Source organism: Vidua macroura, assembly GCF_024509145.1.
Source record: "Vidua macroura isolate BioBank_ID:100142 chromosome W unlocalized genomic scaffold, ASM2450914v1 whyW_random_scaffold_30, whole genome shotgun sequence".
NCBI lineage: Eukaryota > Metazoa > Chordata > Aves > Passeriformes > Viduidae > Vidua > Vidua macroura.
Window position 1 is genome coordinate 2,923,218 of NW_026530534.1, and position 13,041 is coordinate 2,936,258.

The window sequence follows — 13,041 nt, forward strand, 5'->3', positions numbered from 1 at the left end:
TTGGAGACCCCTACCCACCCAGCGCTGTTTTGCTTGCTACTGCTTGCTGTAATTAATAAAATGCTAATTGACCTTAAAAAGGCTGAATCAAATTATTCGCCTCAATTTATCACAACACTGTTCCCCAGAAAGGCACTAAACTTCATAACTTTCACTTTTGCGGCAGCTGCAAGGAGCTGCCGAGGAGCGCCAGCAGCAGAGAACAGGCTGGGAGGGGACCCCGGGCTGATTGGAGACGGCGGGGTCCGCTCCAACGCGGCCCCAGGCTGCTGCTGCTCGCTGCTGTTGCTGTTGGCAGCGCCTGGCGACCCGGCGAAAGCCGCGGGAGGCGGCGGGGCAGCCGGGACCAGCGGGGCCGGCGCGGGGGCCGGTGCGGGCGGCGAGGCGCGCATCACAGCCGATGTCGGCGGCGGAGCCGGCGCGGGGAGGTCCTTGGCCGGCGCCGCAGGCTGGGGGTCTTCTATATCATCACAGCTCGCATCGGGAACAGGCTCCGAGCCGGCGGGCGGGACCACCGGCGCGGCGGAACCGACCGCTGTGGAGGGATCGGCCGCTGGTGCAGGGTGCGCAGCCGCCGCCGCGGGAGCAATGACGGGCTGTGCCGGAGGCGTGGCTGACAACTCCGAGGCAGGGGCCGGCGCGGCAGCCGGCGCGGGCGGCGTCTCCGCCCCTGCCGAGGTGGCTTCAGGCTGGCTCTCAGCGGCGGGTGTGTCTCCCAGCTCCGAATGGGCAGGAGGAGGAGGAGGCACGGCTGCAGGCGGGGAAACCGGCGGGCGAAGCGGCGTCTCCGCCTCCGCCGGGAGCGGCCCCGCACCCTCCGAAGGGACGTGGAGGCGGGGCTCACACGCTGCAGGAGGAGGAGGAGGAGGAGGCTCCCTCTGCGCAGAAGCAGAAGAAAACTTCTGAGCCACGGACAAAGGCTCTGCCCCCCCTTTTTCGCGAGGGGGCACCTGCAGCAAAGACTGGATTATCGGAAAAGGGGTCCATTTCTGGACTATCGGAAGAAGCTCTAAATAAACTTTCATGTATCGAAACGCCCAGAGATCTCGCATGATGCTTTTCCTGATGAGGAAATACAGGGATCTCCAAGCCTCTGTATTCAGGGAAAAAGCCAGATCCCCGAAAAAAACACGACTGCATATTCAAGAAACTCCAAAAAATCATCATCAGTGTGATAAGTTAGAAAAGACTCTTTGTTCATCAAGACAGAAAGAAGAAGCCTTGTGTAGATAACAGAGAATCAAAGGAGAAGCCTTGTGTAGATAACAGAAGACCGCCAGACAGAAACTAGTTAGTATGTTGATTACTTAAGCTGGTCGTGTAATTAGAACTTAGGTGCATATGGAAAAGACCATTGCAGGGCCGTGGACTTTCGCCGGGGAAGAAGAGAGGAGCTTCCCTCGGGCGACCAACAGAGAGTAGAAGACGACCCCCTAGCAACAGAAGGCGCAAGCACAGAGTACACCCAGAGATATCGCGGCCCCGGGAAAAAAAAAGTATAAAAAGACTGTGGGAAGGGGGAAAACGGTGTGTGGGCCGTTTTTGCAGAGCGGGGACTCCCCGGCTGCACCCAGCGCTGTTTGCTTGCCATCGCTTGCTGTAATCAATAAATTTCTGATTGACTCTTGAAAGGCTGAACAAATTATTTGCCTCTATTTATAACAATCAGGGATAGAAATTCCATTGACCCGAGCCAAATCTCTCCAGAGGGCAAGTATAGGGCCATGTACACAAGAAAAACCAATGTCGAAATCTGCAGACATCTCTTCCCAAGGTTAAAGTCCACCCCAGATCAGGGTAGTACTATTATCAGAAAATCAGTACCTTTCAAAGGAAGGCAGAGGCGTCCAGTTACGGCAAAGTGCTCGGGGCTGCACCTGGTCCTATAGAGAGGGTTCCCACGGCGTCTTACCTTCCCTATCCCTCGCAGGGACGTCGGACATGCCTTTTCAAGAGGGTTCACCTCCTTTCCCGTGTTAAATCACGGCTGTGGACCGATCCAGGTCCTGGTTCTTCATCCAACGTTCGGGATCACCACTTGTTGTAGATGTCGGCGAACCCAATGGGAAGAATGATGATGTCTAACTCCATTTCAGAAGGCTGAATGATTTCTTTATTATAATTATGTTATAATACATTAATATGCTATATAAAAGAGGATACTAAATACTACATGCTACTTTCTCTAACTATCATATCTAACTAACTCACAACTCGTGACCCTGTTCTCCAGAGCCCAGACACAGGTGGATCCGATTGGCCATCAGGCCCAAACAATCCACCATGGTCCAACCAAGCGCTCACTCCGGGTAAACAATTCTCCAAACACATTCCACAAGAGAAAAACAAGGAGCAGAAATAGAAATTGTTTTCTCTTTCATTTCTCTCTGTGCACCTCAATAAAAAATCCTGAGAGAGAAATGTGCTTGCCACAGGATCCCACTCCTCCCGCTCTGTGAACAGGAGCAGGACGCACGGGGTGCGGGCAGGGGAGGTTTTCCTGGGAATATAAAATTCTATCCTGAACTTGGGGCTCTTGGCACCGCCCATGCCTGCCCAGTACAAGGGGCTGCTCCTCACTCCCAGTGTGTCTTCCCTGCCCCACGATACAATTGGTTGTTGCCCATTTCCCTGATCCGCGGCTCCACCCCCATCCCCAGGCACGGGACCAGCAGCAGCAATGCTGCTGCAGACCAAGCTGGTGCTCCCTCTCGGTGCCCCTGCCTCTGCCTCAGAGGGACACAGATGGGGGCAGTCTGGGGGAAGCGAAGGGGGTGGCAGGCTCTGAAACATGTGGGCTGGATGTGTTGTCAGCTGCTGCCGGCGGCAGATCACAGAGCGGAGCCGTTGATGATGAGCTGGCTTCAGGTGGCAAAGCCGGAGTCAGAGGCACGGGAGGGGCAGCTGGCTCCGGCGTGGTGGTGGGCAGCGGGGCGGCTTGGGGGCGCTGCCGCTCCCCCACGGTGTGGCGCGCGGCCATTCCAAGCGATGCGGGCGGTGGTGCGGCTGCAGCGGCTTCTCTCGGGAGCGGCGCTGGTGGCTGCGGCAGTGGCTGCGGCAACTCTGTTGGTCCTGGAGTGGGCAGCGGTGGCTGGCTCGGTGCCCGCCGAAACATGGAAAAACTGGCTGCTCCTTCTGGAGCGCTGGGTGGAGCGAGAGGCAAGGCTGCTGCTGCCGGAGCGCTGGGTGGAGCAAGAGGCAGGGCTGCAGCCGCCAAAGCAGTGGGCGGCACGCTGAACCCAGCCGCTGGCGGAGGCGGTGCCACGGTCGGTGGGGCGGGGAAGGCAGCCCCCGTCACTGGCACGGGAGGCAGTCCATCAGAGGGCAGCGTGGAGAACGACATGGGGACTCTGCTGAGGACGTGCGGCTGCGCGGCAGAGGGCGGTACAGCAGGCGCTGGCACTACAAAGGACATTAAGTCAGCCGGTCCACACGGTGCACAGGAGGGCAGTTCTGCCAGCCCCGTCGGCAAAGCCAGAGGCCCTGCGACCGGGGCGGGGTGCGCCAGTGGCTGGATCAGAGGCTCTACAGCCGGTGCTGACAGTACAGGGGGATGGGGCCCGTACATCTGCACAGGCTCCATAGTCGATAGTGAAGGAGCCAGAGGGGCAGCAGGCCCCACTGCGTCACGGACTGCGGGTGGCGCCGGCCCCCCCCCAACTGCAATCCAGAGAGGGGGGGCATCAGCAGCTAGAACAGTGAAGCTGCCTGCTCGAAAAATGGGTGTGCTTCGGGCTGCCGTGGTGGAGATGAAAAAGGAGTTGGCAGCCACCCAGCTGGCGGACCTGCGACCAGTGGCGACTCCTACCGGGCTGGGGTCGCCCCATGCAGCCCCTGCAATGTCGGAAGTGCCGGAACTGATAGTTGCGACAAAAGCACCCCAGCAGCCGCCTGAAAGGCAGAGGAAGTAGTCGGTGCCACGCTCGGGGTGGGATGGTTCAGCCCGACTGACCACGGCATGGGCTGCAGTGCGGTCAGCGTCTGATCAACCGACAAAGGATATTTCGGCTGGACATAATCTTGGTGATGGGGATAAGTCTGCTTAACATAGTCTTTGGGAGACATATAACTTCTGCAGGGTGTTCCCGTGCCTCCCACCCGATGATCCCCGAAATGCCGCTGAACACTGAGATGGCATCTTCACTCCCCGAAACCTCCCATTCGGAGTTGCTGCCCCTCAGGGTTGTGCCCCGTAGGGCTTGGAGAATGCGTCTCCAGGTGATGACCAGTGCGGACGTGAACGCGTCCCCTCTGCACATCTCATCCAGGAGGCAGTCACCCAAGTCGTCCCAAGTTTTTGGATTTAGGGAAGCGCTGAGATCCACAGGAAAGCCATGATCTCTGGCCCAACCCAGGATGTCACAAAGCACTTCATCTGAGATATCGACCCCCAGCTGAGGGATGAAAGCCCTCCACATGGTCAGAACCAGTTGTTTGGCCATAGAGGGTTGGTTCCCCATTGCTAAGGAAACCGTTCCCCAGCAGGCGTCCACTTCAAGAGACAGAGAGTCTGCTACTTCAGGGAAAAACTGTCCCAACTCTCTGTTTGGGCTCTCAGGGCCGACCCCGAGGTCTGAACAGGACCAAGTCTTCTCCGGAAGACACGGGGTAAGTCAGCGTTACCTCACTCAAGAGGGCAAAGGTGTCCGAACGCAGAAAGTCGCCGGGCCGCACCCTTAGAGACGCATCCCGGCTGCACTGCGATTCCACGAGGGGTCACCAGATGATGCTGTTGAGGCAGGGATGGAAAAAAGACTCCAATGGTTCAGAAGGCAAAGAATAATCTTTATTAACAAGTAGCGCTCCTCTTTTATAGCCAGGATCACTACGGTGAACTATGATTGGTCTCAAAGTGAAAACCTTTCACACCATTGGTGCACTATGAATAGCACACTGTGGTAGAATGTATCTATAAACAACATGAACAGAAAGAGAGATAATAATTGTTTTCATTCCTGCTCCTAACTTTCCCAGGCTAGGCCTCAAAGCATTCTCTCACTTTTCTCTCTGACTGAACTGAGAATATCCACGGAGGGTGGTAGTTAATGAAGGTGTATTGGACAGTGTAGGACCTGGGCATGATGCTAATGGTATGGAATAAGTGATTGAGATTTTACTATGTCTGGATGGGATGGTGTTAACTTTCTTCATAATTTGCATCAGGAAAATTAATCCACAATCACCAGAGGTTTATATCCAAAGAGGAAACAGAGGAGTCCTGTAACTTTATTCGAATAAAGGGAGAGGTCATGGGCATTTCCCATGGGGTGTCTCATACTGTTAGAGGATGCAGTCTTCTTTTTATCCTAATTTCCCAGCTGCATTTCCCTCTCTCTTTCACCATTGGCTGAGGTACTTGAGAGGTACTGACTTCCCAAAATGCCTAATACCTAAGACCCCCTTCTAAGGTATACCCTCCCCCCCATTTTCCCTTTCCTTGGGTCAATCAGTGGAATTCCTATGGAATTTATGGTTCTTCCCATTGTTTCTTTTGATGCCTTAAGAAGGCTGACCTGGAACAGAGACTAGACAGAGCTAAGAGAATAAATTAGGTATTTATTAAAAGGCCTTAAAAGGATACACCTTGGGCAGAACAAGAGCCTGGCCAGGGCTACACCCAAGATGGACCCAAAATGGTCACAAAATGGATGACCGGTCACAAGGTCTCACACTTTTATAAGTTTTGGTCCATTTGCATATTGGAGTCAATTGTCCAATTATAGCTTCAGGTTATGAAGTTCCATCCTCCTTGTTTGCTCTCTTCAGTTCTCTGTTGTTTATGCTTTTTTGGGCCTGAAGCTTATAAGCCTTGTTCTCAAGCTGGAAAAGGATTGTTTTGTCTAACAATCCTGTGAGGAGAACTTACTGACACTTAATATGAAGCTCAGAGCTACATATTTAGGCAGCACAGAATCTGAGAAATATGAAAGCTAAAACTTAAGTGTGAAAACCACGTTCACACTCCTGTGAAAACTTAAAAAGTTTAATAAAGGACAATAGGAGACAAGAACCATAGAGCAAAGGTTATTACGGCTGGGTGCATCTTGGCACTCAGCCAAGACCACACTGTTACCTTTGGGGATACCTCTTAAATACCTTTTCCCTTTACATCAGCCTGTTGCATATTCATAGACCCTTATGCATATCCATAAACTAGTTTACATTTTCCAGGAACTATTTTACATGGCCCCTCCTCGGGTCCGCCTTTTTAGAGCATGCATGTTTCTTGGCTGTGGTTTTGGCTCCTACTCCTTATCGCTTCCAGTTTGGTCCTTGGTCCATACTTTTGTGAAAAATGCATATTAAATGATCGGCTCTTTGCAAATATTAAATTGAATACTATATGTGTTATGTTGGAAAGTTATTTTGTAGTACTGTATTAATCCTTTTTAAGTAGTGTGTTAAATATAGTTTTAGGCTATAGCATAATATTAAAATAGAAGCTATGTGATGTAAGATACCGTTTTGTGATCAGCACAAGAAATGGATAAGATAACCAAGAAATTCCTCACATACAGATAACAGCAACAAGAACCCAAAAAAAAAAAAAATCAAGACTAAGATTTATTGCCTCTTTATCTGACCATACAGACTTCTCCCAGACAACCCAGAGCGAAAAGGATTGATTTATAAGATGAGGGGAGAAGCTATAAGATGAGGGGAGAAGCTGACAAAAAACAGAAAAAATCCTAGGTTGAAAGGAATATTTGCATCATGTGTGAGATATATGAATATGCAACAGGCTATTGCTTTTAAGAGTGAATCCTTTGTTAGCGAGCCATGCTTTCTTGAGGAAAGCATCCAGACGTCCGTAATTCTTTGCTTTTTATTGTCCTTTATTGTCCTATCTCTGATTGTCCAATTTCTTATTGCTTTAATTTTTATTACTGTTTTTTAATAACAATTTTATTACTATTAAACTTTAAAAATTTTTAAACAAGTGATTGGCATTTTTCACAAGGTCTATTTATAAAAATGAATTATTTATTAAATGAATAAGAGATAACAGACAAAATATCTTAATCAGAATTACTATACAGTATAAAACTAAATAACTACCAGTAGATTACAGCATAAAATAAAACAGTGCACTATATCAAGGTACCTATATTAAAGCTAGCAAAAGAAATAGTGTTGATGAGGAGGGGAATGCAACTTACCTCTGAAATGACAATAATGTGCACAGATTCCTTCACTTAACCCCTGGGGAGTTGTTGCTTTTCATTCTTTTCTCTTCTCTCCAACTTCCTTGTTTTCGCCCGGTTACAGTTTCCCGGAGCGCTGGCCAGGCGCTTCCGGGAGCCGCCGGAGAGAGAGAGAAGCAACAAACACCTTTGTGGGTTCATCTGATACGGACAGAGTTGTTTAGAGAGCGCGAGCAAGACCGGGATAAAGAGACTCAAGAGATTGGACACTTGTTGTGCAATCCAAAGTAGGTTGCATTTGCCCGATCGCCGCACGTACAAGTGGCCCCGATCTGGGGTCCAAACAAAGGTTTTATAGGGGGAAATAAGAGATAAGGTGAGACCAATAGAACAATGCCCAGTGTGAATACATTATAGGTAAAACCCAATGGGAATAACTCCAGGGGGAAGGATGAATACACGTAAAAATACAGAATAGAAACTCCAGCTTTAGGTTTAGGAAATAGAAACTCCCATCTCAAATTCACAAAGCCTTTTTGCTCCGTTTGCATAGCTGCACACTGCAACATCTCCCTCTTTTTTGTTTAATAAAATGAACGGAGCTTTGGGGGAAGGAGAAACTGCGGCTATCAAACTGCAGTGTTGTTTTGTTTTCCATCTTCCCACCATTCTCCTCCCGTGGTGGCAGCAGCAACTACAACAGGTGTGGAGGCTGCAAACTTGGAGGAAGCAATGCTAAAAATTATTCGCTTGAAAATCCCAAATGATAGCAAAACTAAAAAGATTGCAACTACAAAATAACAAATGTCCTTTAGAAGGAACAACACCCACCCAGAAAGATCCCAGCCCTTAAACATGCCCTTGAACCAGTCCTCATTCTCCTGCTTCACGCTGCCAATGAGGTTTCTCATCTCCTGGATGGACGATTGAACACTTTGGCCTTTTGATGACACGTTAAAGCAACACAATCCCTCAAATTCTTTGCATCCATGCCCATGTGCCAACAGCAGGAAATCGATAGCCGCCCTGTTTTGCAGGGTGGCTTTCCTGGTAATTTCCTCGTCTGCAAGGAGATCACTCAAGGCTGCCGATGTTAAACTTGCCTGCTTCGTCACCCAGCATTCCAAATTGCCTAATTCACTCAATGCTTTGGCTGCCGCTACCCATGGTAGGAACACAGAGACAGCAACCCTTTTCGATTTTGCCCAATGGTAAATTTCAGCATCACAATGTTCATCAAATTGACTTGCACTCCGTTTAGTAATTTTTGTTTCACTTTTCGTTTGCCCGATTGGAATTTGAGTCATGTTGGGGGAAGCAAGGGAAAGGCGCCCCAGAGTGCATGGACCTCCAACCAGACGAGAAGGGATTCCTGGATATGCTCTATCCCCACAGATGAAAAACATTCCCTTTTCCAGCTTGCGGGGATAGAAATCCGTGGTGCTAGGGACCTCTAAAACAGCAACAGCTGTGCACCATTGGCTTGCTCTGAATTCCATCTTGTATTGTCTGACCTGTGCATATTGTTTTATTTCTTTATCTGGTGAAAAATTAAATTGAACGCAAAATTCAGCTTCTGTGGAGCCCAGAAGTTCTAATTCCTGGGGCTCCCCATCAGCAGCGGGCAAGTCTAGAACAAACTTTTGCCACAGGAGCAAGGGATTCTGAACAGGTATTTTAACACGTTCTACAACATCCTTGTGCTTGTAGAACTCTGCACAGATATTCGGGGGATTGTTTTCATTCAACTCAGTTTGCAAATGGATCAAAGACTTTGGAAATTCTTGCCCCTTGCTTGGAATCCCTACCAGGCATGTGGACATTGGATTTTCTGCTGAGGCAGTGGCTAAACACAGGTGTTCTTGTTTCAAAGCATGGGCAAGGGTGACCCACACATTTTTTCGTGGTTGAGGGACGATCCATGCGTCCCCTGTGGACAGGTAGAAGGTCATTGTCTGGAGCCAAACGAGGAGCAGGAACGTAGAAATTGACATCCTGCTAGTCTGAAAGAAAAATAAAACCATACAACAGGGTAAACTAACTATAAAAATTCTGCCAGTATAAAGGAAAAACAGGAATTAGGGTTCTCCTCCTCCCTTGAGGCGTTTCCTGTTTGACGCAACGGCGTCATCTGTGGGGTCTCCAACACCCCCCTGACCCACCCCATTTGTATCATCACGCAGGGTAGGTCTGCGCTCCCCAATTAGTTTTTTTTCTGGTTGGAGAACTCTCCCCCGCCTCCCTCCCCCCCTGAGGAGGCGCTGTCCCCTGAAAGGGGCACTGGCTGGTGAAATGGCCTTCCTCATTGCAGTAATAACACCTGCGTTTGGGAGGAGGAGAACTCGATGTTGGAGTTTCTGGGGTTGCTGATGTCGGAGCAACCACTTTTCCCTGAGGACTTTCCACTAAGTCCTCTGCCATCAGGGTGGCTTTTTTGTGCACTCCTCAATGAGCTGATCCAGAGTAGGTGGAGGTGACGCTGGAAGACCCATGATGACTCGCTGACAGGCATCATTTGCATTTGTAGTGACAATTTCAAATGTGATTTCGTCTTGTGCTTCTTGCCCTTCCACCTTTTTCTCAACCATGTCTCTCACTTGATCAACAAAATCCATGAATGGCTCTGAAACAGACTGCTTGAGAGCAGTATAAGGTATTATAGGTTCTTTTGAGGGCATACTAAGAAATGCCCGTTCTGCTGCGTCTTTTGTGAGATCTAACACTGGTTTTGGAATCCCTGCCGCTTGTTTTTGGGCTTGATTCCAGACCCCTTCACCCACAAGATATTCGAGGGTGATCTCATCATCCTCTATATCTGTTGCATAATCGGGACTCTGCAAAATTTCTGGAAGAAGGTCTCCTGCAAACCTTTTCCAAGTTCTTTCCCACATTCTGTATTCTGATGGAGGGAGCAAGCAACTGAACAAGCGCTTTAAATCATCAGGAACTAAGGTGTTAGAATTGAGAGTTGCTTTTAACATGCTCCTAAAAAATTTGCTTTTTTGCCCAAATTCATGTTTTGTTTTGCAGAGTTCCTTTATGCTTTCGTATGAAAGTGGTTCCCATCTGGGGTTTTGCCCTCTCGCGTTGTACAACACTGGTGCGAGAAACAAGGAGTTTGAATCCCTGCCTGCTTTCTGTTTCCCGGCTTCGGCCTCCCCACCTTTCCCGTCACCATGGGAACCAGAGGCCGGGCCTTGGGAAACAGGAGAAGCGGGGGCAGGGTCCGGAGGCTCGGGGGTGGAGGTTTGTGTGGGAGTGGCTGAGGTTGGTGATGCCGTGTGGAGCGGGGCGGGATTGGGTGATGGAACCTCGAGGGGTGGAGCTGAAGGAACCACTTGGAGGGGCGGTGCTGTGGGCAGAGGCCTGCAGTAGCATTTTGGAGGGGTTTGGTCTGCCGCAAGAGAGGAGGAGGAGGGGTCAGGACAAAGGGAAGGAGGGTCAGAGACTGGTGTGGGGGGGGGGTACCTGGGAAGAAGGACTTCCCGCCGCGCTTCTTTGTCCATCTTGTGATGAGACAAAGACCCCTGCCACGCGGCCGCCGCCATCTTGTGGCGGTTCGTCCCGTGGGGGGTGAGGGAAGGGGTTAGAAGGAGTACAGAAGTTTTGGGAACAGCCACAACTCTGAAAAGAAGCAGAAGGTTTAGGAACAGAAGTTTCAACAGAGCGGTTAGCATTTCTAGACTGTGGGGGTCGGGGAGACGGGGGAACTAAAGCAGATGGACTCTTTTCAGTTTCCTGCATTTCCCAACTGTCTGCACCCTCTTTAACAATGTCATAAACTAACAAAAAGATCCTCATTAAACCCTTTTTTACTGAAGGACCCCCCTTCTTGGTGCCTTCTGTTAAAACTGTGCCAACCCCCTTCCAAAAAACTTTCTGCCTCACATCCTGAGCTGAGACGTTTGGAAACTTTAAAGTCAACCACTTTATAAACTTTTTCACAAAACTTTTAGAAAAACTTTCTCCTGACTCTGTCAGGGTTACTTTTACTTGGTAATAAATCTCTTTTTGCTGCTTGGACAACTTCCCACCCATGTTGCCCACCAGCAAGCCTCACCCGCCTGCTGCTGAAAAAACAAAGAAAAAAAAAACTAAAAAAGTCTAAAACCCGACGGCGGCTACCCCGCACGCAGCGCGCTTACGTGCCCTCTCCCTCCGCGGGAACAGGGGTTGCCTCCACCCAGATCCACTAACCGGGGCCTTCCCGCGTTAGTTTTGAATCTTACCGATCTGTCGACCCTTAGAAAACAAAAAACAGCAGTGGTTCCCAGTCTGAAGACGTCTTCTGGGGTGTGCAGAAGCTGCGTCTTCGCTCCGCTGGAAACCCGGAACCCGGCAGGAGCCAGAGGAGTTTCTCAGTGGCGACAGTGCTGCGGAGCTGAGCGGAGGGAGCAGAAGCCCCCTCAGAATCGCTGTGGTCCAATCGGCTTTTCCCGCCGGGCAGACTCTGGCAGCTCAATGGTGGCAGCGCCAGCAGCCGTGTCTCCTGCGTCTGGAAAAGCCCCAAACCAGAGCGCTATCTGCCGCGCTATGAAAACAGCTCCCGCATCAAAGCCACGCGTTCGGGCACCACTTGTTGCTTTTCATTCTTTTCTCCTCTCTCCGACTTCCTTGTTTTCGCCCGGTTACAGTTTCCCGGAGCGCTGGCCAGGCGCTTCCGGGAGCCGCCGGAGAGAGAGAGAAGCAACAAACACCTTTGTGGGTTCGTCTGATACGGACAGAGTTGTTTAGAGAGCGCGAGCAAGACCGGGATAAAGAGACTCAAGAGATTGGACACTTGTTGTGCAGTCCAAAGTAGGTTGTATTTGCCCGATCGCCGCACGTACAAGTGACCCCGATCTGGGGTCCAAACAAAGGTTTTATAGGGGGAAATAAGAGATAAGGTGAGACCAATAGAACAATGCCCAGTGTGAATACATTATAGGTAAAACCCAATGGGAATAACTCCAGGGGGAAGGATGAATACACGTAAAAATACAGAATAGAAACTCCAGCTTTAGGTTTAGGAAATAGAAACTCCCATCTCAAATTCACAAAGCCTTTTTGCTCCATTTGCGTAGCTGCACACTGCAACAGGGAGTAACCTTGAAGCAGGAGAAACTCCATACTTTTCCAAGAAAATGTATAGAATATTTCTTCTTTGTGAAAATTTGTTATTGCTTTTATAGTTGAGAAGTGAGGTGTCTGTCAGTCAGAAATCCAGCTTATCTTGCCAGATCTCACTTCAACACTAAGATGTTTATTGGCAGTTGGAAGATGCCAGACCAGTGTTAACCCCATGGTACCAAAATAACTCACTACAGGACAGCTTGTCCTGCTTCAGTTATCTAATCAATTAACCAGCAGCAGATAAGCTCTTGTAGGGGGTGAGTTGCTGTCTAGGTTTGGAAAGACAGGTGTCTGCTAAGGAAGGCAGGAGCCTCCCCTGAAATGGAAAAAATGTAGACCCGCTCCCTCCAAATTCTTATAAATTTGAAATTAAGGGGGGGCTCTCAGGCAAAAATATGGGAGCAGGAATAACAGTTCTTTATTAGGGAAGAAAATAAAAAGATAAAATAAACAATGCAGTAAACCAAAACAACACTGTCAGAGTCAGAATACAACCTGACACCCTGTTGGTCAGGGTGTTGGCAGCCATCCAATTGGGAATTATGGCTGCAGTCCTCCTGGAGTGTCAGATCTGGTTCTGTTGGAGCAGTGATCCTGTAGAAAAGGGTGCAGTCTTCCTCTAAAGAGGCAGTGGAAGACGCAGCTGTTCCTCTGGGAAATCCAGTGCAGAAAAAGCCGTGCTGGTGTTCCAGAAACTCAAGATTATATCCAGGTAGAAATGCTTGGTTCCTCCCTCTGGGCGGAGCATCTCACAATGGGATGTTATAGTTCTTATCAGTCATGC

The 13,041-nt window shown here is 49.7% G+C and overlaps 1 protein-coding gene across 1 annotated transcript; it reads right to left on the bottom strand.

The window, feature by feature from the left end:
- Positions 1 to 7,500: 7,500 nt before the first annotated feature.
- On the bottom strand, positions 7,501 to 11,419 carry LOC128822706 (uncharacterized). Its single transcript, XM_054004513.1, has 2 exons — positions 11,375 to 11,419; positions 7,501 to 9,148 (listed from the first exon to the last, which is right to left on the bottom strand). Exon 2 carries the CDS (start codon positions 9,137 to 9,139, stop codon positions 7,775 to 7,777), a length of 1,365 nt encoding a protein of 454 aa, XP_053860488.1. The 5' UTR covers positions 9,140 to 9,148; positions 11,375 to 11,419; the 3' UTR covers positions 7,501 to 7,774.
- Positions 11,420 to 13,041: the final 1,622 nt, after the last annotated feature.